Genomic DNA, 15852 nt, shown 5'->3' with positions numbered 1-15852 from the left:
ACGGTTTTCAGAAAACTGTTAGGATTTAGAAGAGTGGTTAAGAGAAAAGTGCCAGGACAAGAGGTAGAGCAATGGATGAGAAGGGATTTCTTTCAGCATCTACCATCCATCTTACTGTGTGGAACCCGTTCCTTTGTGATTGTCATTGTATAGAAGTCTGAGTCTGACGAGACGGAGGGCCAGAAGCCTCACATAAAGCTGAGGAGGACTGTGTCTGACAACCCTCGCCCTGCCTCCACACCCCCCACCTTAGCCTCTGGAGACAAGGAGGACAGAGACGAAGACAAGATTGCTGCTGAACTGGAGGTATAGCACTGTCACACTGGGAGCGCCCAAACAAAGCATCATGTATGCCTTGTTTGGATTATGTTTGTCCTATGAGATTCTATGGGGAATGGGAAACCATGTAGCTGCTTTCATTATTAATAGGATCCCTGTAACCTGCCACTAGACACACAGAGTGCACATACTGTAATAATTGCACACACGACTGCACACATTATCACACACGCACACACACGGACACGCACACGCGCTCACACACACACACACACACACACACACACACACACACACACACACACACACACACACACACACACACACACACACACACACACACGTTTGTATTACCATGCTGTGACACGTTGTGAGCTTGTGTGCGAAAGTATAAGTCATAACTATAACCATATCCCCTAAACCTAACTTCTAAGTGCCTAATCTTGACCCCAACATTAATCTTTTCCTAAGTGTAAGTCTAAGTTCAAAAAACATTTCTAATTATAAAACAACTACTTATTCAAGGAAATGAATCAGAATCAGCTTTATTGTCGTATCGCAGGTTTACAGAAGTAAAAAAGTGGGTGAAATTAGTTTCTGTGCATAGTTCCCATCGTATCGTTATTTCCATAGAAGAAAAAAAAAGAAAGGAAAGAAGAAGAGGGGGGCAAGGGGGAAAGGAGATCAAACAAGAGAACAAAAAAAGCCAAACAAGTTACTGACTGTATCTACCTAATATTTACACGTGGTACCTGAGATAAGATATAAGATTTAAAGATGTGTGAGCATACAGTAGCAGCAGATGTATACTGTGCATGATATACTTATGGACGTTAGTTAAGGTGCCAGAAAAAACACAATAAAAAGACATAAGTCAGTGCGTTGTACATGGAATTAAGGTGCAAAATGTCAGTGCGCGTCGACCGCATCATCCACATAAGGTAGACTGACACTGGTATGGTCCCTCACAATGTCTATTTCATTAATACTACTACAGTATACTTGTGTGGACATTTGTCCCTCAAAAGTATAGCAATAAAAGTACACACACACACACACACACACACACACACACACACACACACACACACACACACACACACACACACACACACACACACACACACACACACACACACACACACACACACACACACACACACACACACACACACACACACGTGCACACACACGCGATAGGCCTCGTTACCACATGTTGAAGCAGCAGGTGCCATATGTTGCTGTTCCTCCAGTACTGAGAGAAACCCAGAGATCACACACACAAACACTGCTCAGTCACACACATCGGCACCCAGGGCTCACAGATCACAGCCACACAGATGGGGCCTGATGGCTACTTTGGCATGACCTGCCTGGCAGTTTGACGGCAAACAGGGCCGTCCAGATCGGCTAAAAGGCAGATTCTGATCATTTTCATCTGAGACGTGTGATCCCAAATGATGTCCGACCCATTATGGCATTTCTCGATCCTCCCTTTGTCCCTTCCCACTTCCCAGCTGTTTGAGAGAGCCCCCCTCAGGCTCTCTCTGCCCCTTTCCCTTTCCCTGCCTGGTAACCCCCCCAGCAGCAGCAGGACCAGCGTACCCCCCTGCAGCCTAGACCTGTGGCCCACTGCGGCCCCAGGCTCAAAGGTAACACGCTGGATCCAAAAGCACAAAAAAACGAAGACTGCACAGTTTTACATAATACTTTGTCGCACGATGGTGTCATGTAGCGAAAATCTATCTATAAGCTCACAACGCATCGCGGGTGCGACGTGTATGTGAGCTTATATTATCTGCAGTGGTCTGCACGCGACACCGTCGTACGATGAAGCATTAAAAACTCTCATGCATGTTTCATTGGAGCACATGATCGCCTACATGCATCGGCATTTCGCCTCCGTCAGGATGCGAGGAGGAGGATCATCCCAACGGAGGCGAAAGTTCATACGGTTTCAATAAAACCCACATGAGAGCAAGTCTGTGCAGGCACCAAACTTTTTTTGCTTTTTAATAGGGGTGTGCCGATACACTAATTTCACGAAACGATACGATACGATATTGGGCTCACAACTTCGATACGATTTCAATACGATACGATACGCACTTTTTTATTATGAAAATATATGGGGGAGAAAAAAAGCAAATGTGCAAACAAATAATTCTGTTTTTGCATTATTCAGACATGCAAACTTGTAGCTTTTCAGCTACAATAGCCGTTTTTAATCCAAATAGGGCAATAGTGTGACACCTGACCCGAAAAAAAAAAAACATGTTGGTACCCTTTTCACCTCGGGGCTGTTTGCATGCCTGATTATTATTATTGTAAAAAACAATATATATATATATCGTTTTTTTTCAAAACGATAATTTTTTTTTCCAAAACGATACATATCGTCACGTAAACGAAAACGTATCGCGATATATCGCGGGACGATATATCGGCACACCCCTACTTTTTAAGCTTTTGGCCGTTGACTTTTTGAGTGTGTGTGTGTACTTGAACTTCACTCACACTGGCTTGAGCCACTCCTGCTGTGGTTTGCTGCCCTCTCTGGCCACCCTTTGCCCCCACTGACCAGCCCACCTGCTCCACCTCGATCTGCCTCCAACCACCTCCTCACACATGCCCCCCTTCTCCTCACTCTGAGGCTCTCAGTCATTGCTAACCGTCCTGCAGCTCGGCCAAGGTACAACAACACGGTGCCTCCTCTGCAGCGAGTCACTGGAGGACTCGTAATTGGTCACTTGGTATTTTGATGTGCTTGCAGCATGCTTAGAGGAGGATGTGTCCTAGGAATGCCAGCCACAAACATACTGTAGAACACATGCAGATGACGGGATTGAAAAACACTGTCACTTTTTAATTAGGCTGTTATCATCACTGTTGTGACAGCCACACACATACTACTGTGCACACACACTCCCCCCCTCTCTCTCTCTCTCTCTGTCTCTCTCTCTCTCTCCCTCTCTCTCTCTCTCTCTCTCTCTCTCTCTCTCTCTCTCTCTCTCTCTCTCTCTCTCTCTCTCTCTCTCGCTCTCTCACATGCAAGCACGCACAGTATATTCATTCTTATTTTCATTAGTTACAACTCATTCATTCAGAGAGCCAGTGCAGATGTGTAGTCTCATAATCTAAGTCTAACTATATTATTACATTTTTATTCTTTTTTATTTTTATTTTTACCTCTTGTGGATTGGTTCTCAATCTCCCCTGTGTTTAATTCTTACTGTGTTGCTGCTATGACACTTGAATTGTCCCACTGGGATCAAAAAGGTTTATCTTATCTCATCTTATTATCAATTGCTTTGAGGTTACTACAGCATGTAGTTTTATAGTATTGTTTTCATGTTTTCCTTGAGTTTACCTTTTTTCCACGCATGTTGGCTTTATTTCAGCATGCAGAGAGACAGGGACAGGGAAATATAGTAAGAATAGAAGAGATGTCAAACACAGAAGCGGAATGGGGGCCTCAAGTGACCCGTTTGTTCCATATGAAGATGCATTGGGTTTGGTATCCTTAGCAATAAGCCTCATCTGGTCCCCATGCAAAGTATGTGGCTTTGAACATGGAAGTAGGGCACTCATGAACTATCTATCCTCTATCTATGGACAGGAAACAAAGGGCTCAGAGCAGCACGGATGAAATGTAGCGCAGCTCTCCAGAACAAAACCGGGGACATTGTGATGTGCGATGATGTGTCCACAAATTCATATACTGTGTAGATAGTTCTATCCTTTGTGATTGGTTATTGCGGCTGATGGTGCAGTGAGCTATGTGTGCATTTGCGTGGGTTTTTGTGCATGCCATGGGTGTGTGAGTGTGTTTTAGAATTGTGTGATTAGCTGTCAAACTCACCACACTGTGTCATTCAGCTGTCCAGATGTGCATTATTGGGCAGTTCTGGACTCCAGATGGAGCAACACAGATCAGACCTCACAGCCAGCAGTTCTCTGGCATCAGACATAATGGTAATGCACTGTTACTGGTCCCTAAGTCAATAACACATTATGATGCTAGAAACACAATGATAAAATGTGTATTGCAGTGGTTTATCTCTTTATGCAATCTCTTTTAATCTCACAAAGGTAGCTGTGAATGGCCATAGCTAATCAAAAGTGATTTTACAGCTCATGGAGCCTCTTTGTTTTACAGGTTGGGAGCACGGGCCGGCCCTGCACCTCGTTCTCTCTGATCCCCCAGATTGTGTTGACTGAGTCAGTGTCACCCCCTCCTTCCTCAGAGAACCCTGTGAGAGATTTAACACAGGACCCGGTGGAAGAATTCCCAACCCGCGAGTGGAGCAGCCATCACCCCGCCTCTCAAGTCTGTAAGGAGAGGGATCCAGTTGGACCATCTCGGAGAACTCCTCTTCACGAGCTAAGGATCCAGGAGTCTTTTGAGGAGGACATAGAACATCAAGAGGAGCTGGCGCTGTTGCTGATAGAGCCGGAAATGCGGGTGTTGGTTCTTATTGAGGCCCAGGAGGTCTGGGAGGTCATGGGAGATGGTGTGCAGATGCTGACCATCCCACTGCAGGATGAGGAACCCTTTGAGATCCCACTGAGAGACATGCCTCTCCTGGTGCTCTTTAGAGAAAAAGTGACTGTCAGAGAAGCCTATAGGCTGCTGCATTCGCTACTGGAGCCAGTACCCAAACCCAGGGCAGCGTTCTCACATGGCAGCCCCAGCTCTATGGGCCCCAGGGTCGCTGTCCACCCTGGCCTGCAGGGCTCTCTGGTGGAGGCTCTGAGGAGAGGGATTGTGACGGGGGACAGGACCTTAAACCTTGAGCGTAACACTGGAACCCACGCCGCTCCAAAGGAGCGACAGAGCTCAGTAGACACTGACCTCGAACCGAACGGGTCGACTAGTTCTGCGAACAGCAGAGACACGCCGAACCAGAGCCCCTGGAGGAGGGGTGAGGATATCCGTAGCAGCACCTACAAGCGGCTGGACAGCCTGGAAGAAACCATCCGTGAGCTAGAGAACACCCTGATAGAGATCAGTGGCCAATGCCATCCCACTACAGAGCACCTCTACACTGAGAAGACCTCCACACGCACAACTGAGACCAAGAAGCCACCAGTTCCTCCAAAGCCCTCCTCTTTCAGCCCTGCACTGATCCAGGTTCATTACTTAACACTCGCTGCCTATAGATTCCTGCCCTCACTGGGCTTGCTGTCGCTCTAACTTCTTCATTGGATGATTGAACGGCAGAATTTCAACTTCCCAAGCTTCTGTTTCTGTCAACCTCTTCTGACATCTGCTCCAGGATGATTTGGCTTCTAATTGCATTTCAACAGTGGTGGAAAAAGTATTCAATTTTTTTTACTTAAGTAAAAGTATCAATTCTGCAACGTAGAAATGTTTTACAAGTAAAAGTCCGGAAAATTCTAAATTTACTTGAGTAAAAGTACAAAAGTATTGGCATCAAAATGTAATTAAAGTACCAAAAGTAAAAGTGCTCATTATGCAGAATGTTCCATTTCAAGTTTTCATGAAAGGAGAGGATTTTTATTTCAAATGTATAAAAATCCTGTGAAAATAGCAGATCTACAATCTTGTAGATAGAGCTTAAGTGGTTAATGTATGTTTAGTAATAAAAATCTAAATCTAAATCTAAAAAGTAACTAGTAACTAAAGTTTTCAAATAATTGTAGTGGAGTAAAAGTACAATATTTTCCTCAGAGATGTAGTGGAGTAGAAGTAAAAGTATTGAAAATTGGAAATACTCCACTAGAGTAAAAAAAATACCTCAAAATTGTACTTAAGTACAGTACTTAAGTAAATGTACTTAGTTACTTTACACCACTGCATTTCAAATTGAGGGTGTGTAGTATTAACACGTATGCAGAAGGACAGCCGTCACACTCCCTCCTTATACAGTATGTATCTGTTTCTGATTAGTACTTGGGCTGCTATCCCGCTGGGCTGAGGCTTGTTAATTGTCTTTTCATCGACCTGTCCTTGCATCTGTGCTCCCTCTGTAAACCTGGACAATTTCATTCTTTGTTGAAGTGAAGCAAAACAAATTAAAGATCTTAGATAGAACAATGCAATGAAAACAACAATTTCTTCGTGTTCTCTCTGTTCTTTTTTTCTGCACTTTCTTTGCCTTTCATATTCTGTCCTGTGTTCTTCTGCAAAATTATCTTCTGAAATCAATCGCTTTTTCTTTGACAATCAGCTTAATGTTGGGTAAACAATGTTAGCCAAAGGTGAAACAGACTAGGTAACTTCACTTTGGTTTAACATTTTCACGTTCAAAGCTTATCCAGCATGCCTTTATAATTGCAAACACTTATGTACCGTATATATATACACAGTGTGTGAGTATGTATATGCTTGTGTGAGTATGTGTGTGTGTGTGTGTGTGTGTGTGTGTGTGTGTGTGTGTGTGTGTGTGTGCGTGCGTGTGTGTGTGTGTGTGTGTGTGTGTGTGTGTGTGTGTGTGCATGCGCACGCGTGCGTGCGTGCGTGTATATATATATATTAGTGCTAATTAGTTGAATTCTTATGTGATGTAAAAGCAAGTATTTCACTTAAGTGCTCTTGAGAGGTTACAGTGAAAAAAAATGTGGACGAGAGAACAAAACAACCCTCCCAATGTGTGCCGCTTTGTGTGCAGCCTCACAGTCAGGGCACGGCTCTCACATTGTCATGGAGCATTTTCCTGCTCTGGACCATTCCCACTGGCATGACAGAGGATTACAGAGTCTTCACACATTATTTCATCACCCCAACTGTACAGTTTTTTTTATTAGTCCATTGCAATTCCAAACAATCCCACTTTCTATCTTCGGGGTGTCTTTGAATAGCTTACAGACTAAATGTGTGGCCAAATGCTATGATATACCATACTGTAAAGTCAGGTTACATTTTCGATTAACTTTCATTTTAATATCTTTCTTTACATCAGGGGTGGAAGGCCCAGTTTTGCATTGTATTAATGCAGCAATGTAAACACTGGTTGTGTGAGGCTACTGCAGCATGCTTTCCCAACCAGTTCTCTTCTCTAAGCTAAGGTTTCTTTATGCAGAGGATGCAACTGTAGGTTGGAGCTGCGTGAGGATTTGTTTGTGCTTGTGTGTATTAGAGACTGCCAACTGAGGCAGATAACAGGAAAGAGCATTAAAGCACAGTGCATCATATTGCCTCTGGTGTGTAGCTACGCTATGCAACGTCACTTTCATTTTTGCGTTGCCGTGTTTTCCTGTTTGCTATTGCGCCTCTAGTCCTGCTGCGTCGGTATAAGGATAAATGATTGAAAAGTGACTGCAGTTATTTCTTGCTGTTAGCCCTGATCTCAAAGCCCCTAGAGGCCTCGGGCAACAGACTTGCTAATAGAATCCATCAAACTCACATTTGGTCTTTTTTTGTTGTTTGTTCTCTCTTTCTCATACCTCTCCCTCCTGTTTTTCTGTCTATCTGCCTCTTGCACTCTCTCTCCCCCTGTCTCTCCGCCTCCTCCTCTCTCCAGGGAGGGAACAGGGTCCAGCACTCCTCTTCGGCTGCCTCCAGACTGAAGCACTTGCAGCAGAACAGCACAGACAAGACCAAGAGTGGGAAAAGGGAGGGCCAACAGCAGGTATCATCAACAATATCAAAACAACCGTGTTGATTCAACTCTGAGGGTTTAAAGGTGGACCCAAATGTGTGTCAATTCGTACACCCTCAGAGTTAAATGAACAAATATGTACCTTTTATCATCACTTTCAATCCCTGTACATGTCAGTAACCTGGGCCCAACAGTACCACTTGTCAGCCCCAACAGCACCCTACTTAACCCCATCCACCCTCCTTCCCGCACCATCAGCACCTTCTGCCTGATATACATGTACTGTATATACAGTACTTGGTTGGGCGTTGTGGTGTACACTAAAAATAGCCGATCTACAAGCTCACAACGCATCGGATTGCGACACGCTATGAGCTTTTAGATGGGCTATTTCAGGTGTGCAACACCCTCGTACAACTAAGTATGAATCAAGCCTTCCTGCCACGCACTAATGAGAGCATCCTCCTGTTCAGAGCAGCATTACACCATGACACTGTGCATTGTATAGTGTAGGAGAGCAGTATGGCACCATGTTGTTGCACTATCATACATTGTATACTGTAGGACATTGGTTCTCAAAGTGGGGTCCGGGGACCCCCAGGAGTCCTTGGGGGGTCTATATATGTATATATATATATATATATATATATATATATATATATATATATATTTATTTATTTATTTTTTTATTTTTTTTGGTAACTCAAATCTTTGCTTCTGGGTGTCCCTGGAACAAAATATTTCAGATGGGGGTCCGCGGCCAAATACATATAATTTTGGGGGTCCTTGACATGAAAAGGTTTGAGAACACTGCTCAGGAGAAGTGCAAACAGCTGAATCCCTTTTCCAGATAATGTACACTGTACAGTATACACTATCCTATTGTGCAGTGATTCTCGACCTTTTATATTCCAGGGACCCCCAGTTTCATATGCATTAGGCCACGAACGGCCATTTGACAAAATGTTGATCTCTGGGACCCCAATCCACACTGTAAAATCCTGTGTTAATGTAACTGTGAGAGTGTACAAATGGATCCATAAGTCCATTTGGTTCCATTTGTACACACTCTGGGACCCCCTGGAACCCCCTCAAGGACCACAGGGGTTCATGTTGAGAACCACTGCTATAGAGAGAGATACCTTGTATTGTCTGAGAGGCATGTTAATATTAAGTTGTTAATTTAACTCTGAGAGTGTAAAGATGCATTCCATTTTTTATACTGTCTCTAAGTTAAATTAACAGTCAGGATTTTGCACTGTATGATTGCTTTTCTAAACTGCATAATGTTACTTTTGTAGTAGAAGAGACATGGTGGATGGTAGTACTGCCACATTGTAGAGTCTGGGGATAGCTTGGGGGATGCTGGATGGCCCATGGCAGTCTAGGAAATTGAACTGTTGAAGCGTGTCAACAGAGAACCCCCACCCCTGCAATGACAGGGGTTGTGTCAATAAAAAAAGAAAAAAGCTTAATGTCATTGTAATTCTAAAAACGCAAGAGCACTGAAGTGAATCTAAACCTCCTCTACACGCTGCGGAATTTGACGGCAAATTCACAGAGAAATTTGGTTCCGGGGGATTGCAGAGAGGCGAGTGAGGGGGAGGTGGAGAAAGGTTAGAAGGAGGAAGTGTAATGAGGCTTAAGTCACCATGGAGTGGGAGAAGCTCAGGAGGAAACTTAGTACCATCTAATAAGTGGCCAGTTGAGTCATTTGCTATCACAGATTATTCAGTTTGAAGTGGACAGTTCTTCAGCTCTCCCCGTCTCTCTCTCTCTCTCTCTCTCTCTCTCTCTCTCTCTCTCTCTCTCCCCCCCCCCCTTTCCTCTCTTTCTCTTTCTGCCTCCCCCACACTTCCCTCACTCTCTGTTTCTGTCTCTCGAACCACTCTGCACACTGCGGGACATGATGGCCTGTATGAAAGGGAAATTAATCCCATTATTTCAGGACAACACTCAAACACAGCATGTTGGCTTTGTCCACAAATAATGTTGCAAACAATTTCTCTAAAAAGAAGCGTGTGTGTGTGAATGCAATCCCCGCCAAGGGACAGAAGTCATTCAAAGCTAATTGTCTCTTGGCGTCAGGCACAAGGCCAGATTGGACAGCGCCACGCCACAATTGCATGGCACATAGGAAAACGGATTTTAGAGCTACAGTATATGAAATATTCATAGACAATGGAGAATCACAATTGTCAATCAAATTTCCTGTGTGGTAGACATTGTGGATTTGTTTTCTATCCAATAACTGAGTAGTTTAGTATAGTAGGATCGCTAGGGGGGTCTCTCTGCAAGTGTCAACTTGTCAGCCTTAAGTATAGGCATGTGAAAGCTAAGGAGGACCAATTCTTCAACTGGGTATAAGTTAGTTAGCTGGTGTTAATGCACCAAGCTGGTTGTAGCTTTCTCCATTGGTCTCTCTGGGGAAATCTCATTATACCTAAAACATAATTGTCTGCTGTGATCACTGTACAGAGATCAGTTCCCACCTTGCTATGTCCCCGAAGGAAAATGCGACAAGGGCAGCTCATGGGGTGCTGTTGATGGTGTCAGGTTTGGATACACCTGGACTGTTTATGTGGGGATAACATCCTCTATTAATTTCCGGATGAAACCTATGCTTGTACTTATCAGTGTTGGCATTAGGCGCATCACAGAACAACTCCCAGTGCATGTGATCAAAACTGTCCTGTAATACAGCGTCCGACTAGGCAGACCAGCAGTGGATCATCCTCACGGTGGGCGCTGCTTGATTCAGCTTCAGGATGGAGGAGTGATCCGATTTGCCGAACAATATTCGGAGGAGGGATTTAAATTGCTGAAGTGAGAGTACGAGTAGCAGTGGTCAAGTAGTGTGTTTACATTGATGTGTTGAAATAATTTTGGTAATACTTTACTCAGAGATGTTTGGCTTAAGTCCCCAACCATGATGAAAATGGCCTCTAGGTTCATATTTTCATGTGTCTGATTGTCCCATACGTTTACCTGAGTGCCAGGTCCATGGCTTGTACATGACCGACACAGGACTGTGAGATATTCCAGGTCCGGGGAACAGAAAGACTTGAGGGTATGAACGTTCCTAGGATCACACCAAACATTGTTGACCATAAAACATACACCTCCTCCCTTGCCTTTCCCAGAGAGTTATCTTGACCTGGTCCGGACAAAAATAACACAGAGAAATCAGAGGGTATGATGCCGTGTTTTGGTGTATCTTCTGACAACCAAGGCAGATTATTTTACAATCCCTTGTCTCCCGCTGGAAACAAGATTCCTTGCTCTCAACTTGCACAGCTTGTCCAGGGATTTTACTCGGGCTAGCAGAATGCTGGGAAATGGGGGGCAGGTGGCACGCTGCCTCAGCCTCACCAGAACCCTGGCTCTACTCCCTTGTCTCCGGCAACGCCTCCAATGCATTCATGGTAGTGCCACTGTGGTGTGTGGGTCCTCTGTTGCAGGGAGCAGGGGGTCCCAGTGGAAAACATATTAGTTTAAGGGATTGTCGAATCTCTTATGTCCGCCAATATGTCTGTCATAGCTAAAGTTGATGACTACTTTAGAGGTGAAAATTATGCAAAACAACAACAACAACAACAACAAAACATAAAAATAAGCGAAAATCTTTTAGGTCAGTGAGGAGTGCATACTCTGCGCTATCTTGTTTGTAGAATGACTGCTTACTAATGAGCACAGGCCATACTGCTCTCAAATGTACACTGATTATGTACATCTGGTCTCATCAAAAGGTGCTTGGCTCATTTGCATACAGCCTTTGAGGACTTTTTCTTTTGTTCTCTCGACTACACTGATGCATCTTTTTAGCCCTTCGTTGATACATTGATACATGTATAACCACTTTAAAAATGTATCTGATGCCTCCCTCGACTAGCTAGAAGACTGAAAACATGTAAGCTCTAATACTGTAGTCATTAAGCTAGTGTCATTTGCTAAGCTGGCATCCAGGAAAGCGTATGTTCCCAGGATCTCCCATTAGAACTGGCAGTTTCCTCATGTTGTAACCCTGCCCTAACCCATGTTGTTGATTGATTGAGTTTATTTGGTAAAAATGTACATACTGTATAAGTATACACACTATACTGTAAGCAGAAGAGATCAACGCTGGAGCATCGACCTTCCTCAGAGTCGAAAGACATAGACCGAAACGTCAGTCTATGTATACTTGCACCTAAATAGATAAAAGGCTTAAAATGTCTGTGTTGCTCCAGCGTTGATCTCTTCTGCATCTGTTGTCCCCACCCCTGTGACGCACCGGACTGGCCGTTTAAGGCTGAGGCGCAACGGTAGAATCCCTTTGTTTAGACTATACTGTAAATCATACCGAGGATAACACAAAGTATAATGAAATACGTAATTTCCCATGTGGTCCTCTAAAACCTGTTATAACCTCCTACTTGAGGTAATCCTCTGTGATGCCCATAACCCAATCCCTCTAACCATATTTGCTGCCTCCACCTCTGACTAACATAATTGTTCTGAAAATCAGACATGCTTACCGTGGGTGAACTCTCCACTGGGGTCACAGCTGAAGGTAAAGTTGTCTTTTCTCTAGTTATTTTCCCAAAGATGACCCATAAACTCTCGCACGCTTTCTAAGTAACATTGTAATTTGCAATAAGATCACTCTCCTACTTTTGTCTACACTGATCAAATGTTGACTTTACTAGTGTTTGCACAATGCTGTTGAGGCCATATGATGGCAGTTATATACGGCTATCAGTCTCTGTGTTGAACTTTCTGAGATGATGCTCTGCAATGCTCTCAGCTCTGCGCTATCTGCTAGCTAGGTTTTACCCAGTGACGCTATAAGATTCCAGGCATGAGGATCCTTCAAATCAATGTGCTGGATAAGAACAGACAGTTCAAAGCCACAATTATTTTTCCATTGGCTTTGGCACAGATCAAGAAGGGCGTGACAATGTGAATCTCTTTCATGCCGCAAAACTCTTATTTCCATTTCCCATGTGGCCGTGTATTACTTCTGGCTGTAATGCAAGCTAGTTAAAGGTGCTGGACGTGAGCTGGGGGTGGATGTGGGGGTTCTGAAGACTGTCCCAGGAGGCTGTGTCTTAGCCTAGCAGTTCTGAGTCCATGAGATGAAGAGAGAGACCGCTTTTCCTGCAGTAGCACGCCAGAATAAATGTGTCAGCCAGGCTTGAGAGGGCTTCCTCAAGCAGAAGGAACAGCCGGGTCTCTCTGGGGACGGCTGGCAGCACAAGCACTGGAACCTCAACAGAGGAGGTTAAAACCTCCCAGCAGCACCAGATCAGCATGCACCTGTTCTCCTACCATGCAGACAGAGCTTAACTCTCTTATCCCCGCATAAATGCACACTATAAATGAAAATAGAGTACAAACAGGCTAAACTTTTCTCCTATTTCTTCTTTTATCCACTGAAGCCGTATTCATTGATTGTAAATATGATATTTTCTTTTCTTTTTTTAAGCCTTGACATTTTGTGAACATGTGAGGGGGCAGCCATAGCCGATTTCGTTAGAGAGCCTGCCTGGGGTGCCAGAGGCCCCGGTTGTCCCAGGTTCAATTCCAGGCCAGGCCAGCTATGTGTCGATGTGTGTCCCTGAGCAAGACTCTTAACCCCTGATTGCTCTCCGAGTCACTGCCCCCGTAGCACCCACTTCTCCTGTTACTTAGGATGGGTTAAATGCAGATACCTCATTTCACTGGTATGCAAATATACAGTGACACATACCACAAAGGAGTGTGGACTATATTCATATTATTATTAATAATAATAATAATATGAATAAAACATGAAGCATGCCCCAAATAGGGACGCCAGGTTAAAGCTGTGAATGACAACTTTCATAACTCATTAGTTCGATGTATGTTGCATAGTTTTAATGGACGTATAGTTTTGGTGTGTTCAGAGAGACTTTGGTTCTAGAAGCATGGAAGCACATCTTGTCAGCAGTGTCACAGATGTCTGGACATACAGATGTAATCAGCTGTTGATTCTGGAGCTACACTGTTCCTCCCTGTCATCACTCTGGAACCTCCCGCCCGTGTACTTTACTGGTTCTCTGCCCTCACCTTGTCTCTTAAGTGGCAGAGAGACAAACACACCTCATTTCCATGTGATCCAGATGTTTCACATGGCTAGAACAGTGCCCTCTGCTGGCTCACTCTGGCATCATGCGGAGCGACCTCTGTTCAATGGAATATTTTGCAATATTGTTTTTAATGACTGGCCATCATTAAAAATAATTGTCAAAATAAAGCGCACACACAAAGAGCGTAATGTACATTGTCACTTCTGTCACCGTGCCACATTACGCTGTAAAATCCTCAGTGTTCATTTATCCATTCGTACACTCTGGAAGTGTACAAAGTATTTGTACACTCCCAGAGTTGAGTTAGCATTGAGGTATTTACTGTGTATAGAAGATGTGCACATTGGTTTCTGTCATCATGTGAACATTCTGGCTGTGGCTAGCATCACACATGCTGATACTAACCTGAAATAACGGTCTCCTGTGTTTGTCTCTTGTTCCCATTCCACCCCTCCCTTCCTTCCTCCCACCCTCCCTCACCCCCACCTCTCACTCCTGCACCCTTGTTTCTCCTAACACCTGTTCCTGCGGTGCCACCTCACCCACCCTGTCACCCGTGTGAACCTGTGCCACCCTGCGTCTCCTGGCCCGCCTGTCCGTCCGTGACCCTCCGGCAGTGAGCGACCTGTCCGTGCCTGACCTCTTCGACCTTTCTCCTCACACTCAGCCCCACCTGACTTCAGAGCTGCACACATCTGTCTGCCCTTCCGCTTAATCAGTCCGCCCTCCTGTCCCTCCTGAGGGTCTTGTGCTCGAACCCCACATCTCCAATTTACTCACACTGCAAACCGTGTGTGTGTGCGCACACGTGTGTGTGTGTGTGTGTGTGTGTGTGTGTGTGTGTGTGTGTGTGTGTGTGTGTGTGTGTGTGTGTGTGTGTGTGTGTGTGTGTGTGTGTGTGTGTGTGTGTGTGTGTGTGTGTGTGTGTGTGTGTGTGTGTGTGTGTGTGTGTGTACATTTGCTCTGACTGAATGTGAAGGTGTTGCAGGGGAAACACTACCTACTATAAGGCTGTACTGTCTCTTATAATTTTCCCTTCATTCCCTGAAAACTGCCCCCCTCCCCACCCCCCATCCCTCATCTGTCCTGGAACGCTACCCGAAGGCCTTGGCGACCAACAGCACCGGTGTCGGCATTGAGCCGCTCCCCTCCGTCGTCAAGGCTGGCAGTCTCCCGGGTCACCTGCCTGCGGCGGTGTTCGCCCCTGGCCTGAGGAAGTATCCCCAGGACGGGGCGCTGTCCTCCCTGACGGCCTCCTCCAGTCAGGCCAAGGCCCTGCTGGCCAGCCTGTCGGCCTCCAGCCTGAGCGCCGAGGCTCTGCTCCTCTCCTCCACCTTCCGACACCACCGCCTGCACCGTGAGCAGCAGGGCTCCTCCCTGCCTCTGCCCAACGGACGCTCCTCCTGCCCGGCTTCGAACGTCAACGCCGTCGCCACGTCGTCTTCCTCCTCTTCCACCCCGCCCCTGTCTCCCTCCTCCCCCGGCCCTCTCAGCTCCCTCACAATCTCCTCCCTGGGTCTGAAGCCCGCCGGCCGTCGCCTCGAGATCCCCGCCCTCAACTGCTACAAGGACGCCAGCAGCAAGCCGCTTTAACCGGAACGTCACCCCCAGCGATGCACAGTGAGCAGGAGGGTGGCTCTTAAGAGGGACAACGCAGCACAAACACAGCCACGTGCCAAAAGTAGAATGTGGGAGGGGGGAGGGGGGGTAGTCCGACATTGCTCCTCACATTTTCGTTCACCACCATCCTGCTTTTGGTCTCACTCCATTAAGCAGAACATTCACATTAGAGCTAATGGAGGCGCGGTGGCCTCCTCCTTGGACTTTTATTTCTTGGGATCTGGTCCCCCCTTCAAACTCTTCCCGCACACAGTAAAGTCCTCAGTGTTCATTGAACTCTATGAACACTGAGGATT

At 45.5% G+C, this 15852-nt stretch overlaps 2 protein-coding genes across 2 annotated transcripts in view; both read left to right on the top strand.

Annotated features, from left to right (window-relative positions):
- LOC311055857 (SRC kinase signaling inhibitor 1-like) overlaps positions 1 to 14606 on the top strand; it is a 55717-nt gene extending 41111 nt beyond the window's left edge. Inside the window, exons 16-18 of the mRNA XM_084072126.1 lie at positions 154 to 306; positions 7767 to 7874; positions 14554 to 14606. Coding sequence (XP_083928252.1) covers positions 154 to 306; positions 7767 to 7874; positions 14554 to 14556 — 264 coding nt within the window. The 3' untranslated portion in view covers positions 14557 to 14606. The remainder of the gene's footprint in view (positions 1 to 153; positions 307 to 7766; positions 7875 to 14553) is intronic.
- A 500-nt stretch (positions 14607 to 15106) lies between these two features.
- Positions 15107 to 15529, top strand: LOC311054713 (uncharacterized protein; the record flags this gene model as incomplete). Its single annotated transcript, XM_084070716.1, has 1 exon — positions 15107 to 15529. A coding segment is annotated over one exon (423 nt), but the record flags the coding sequence as incomplete, so codon positions are not given.
- Between the last annotated feature and the right edge of the window lie 323 nt (positions 15530 to 15852).

The sequence above is a fragment of the Gymnoscopelus microlampas genome, assembly GCF_963454915.1.
Source record: "Gymnoscopelus microlampas genome assembly, chromosome: 11".
In the NCBI taxonomy this organism is placed as follows: domain Eukaryota; kingdom Metazoa; phylum Chordata; class Actinopteri; order Myctophiformes; family Myctophidae; genus Gymnoscopelus; species Gymnoscopelus microlampas.
This window is presented reverse-complemented; position numbering and strand designations above follow the sequence as displayed.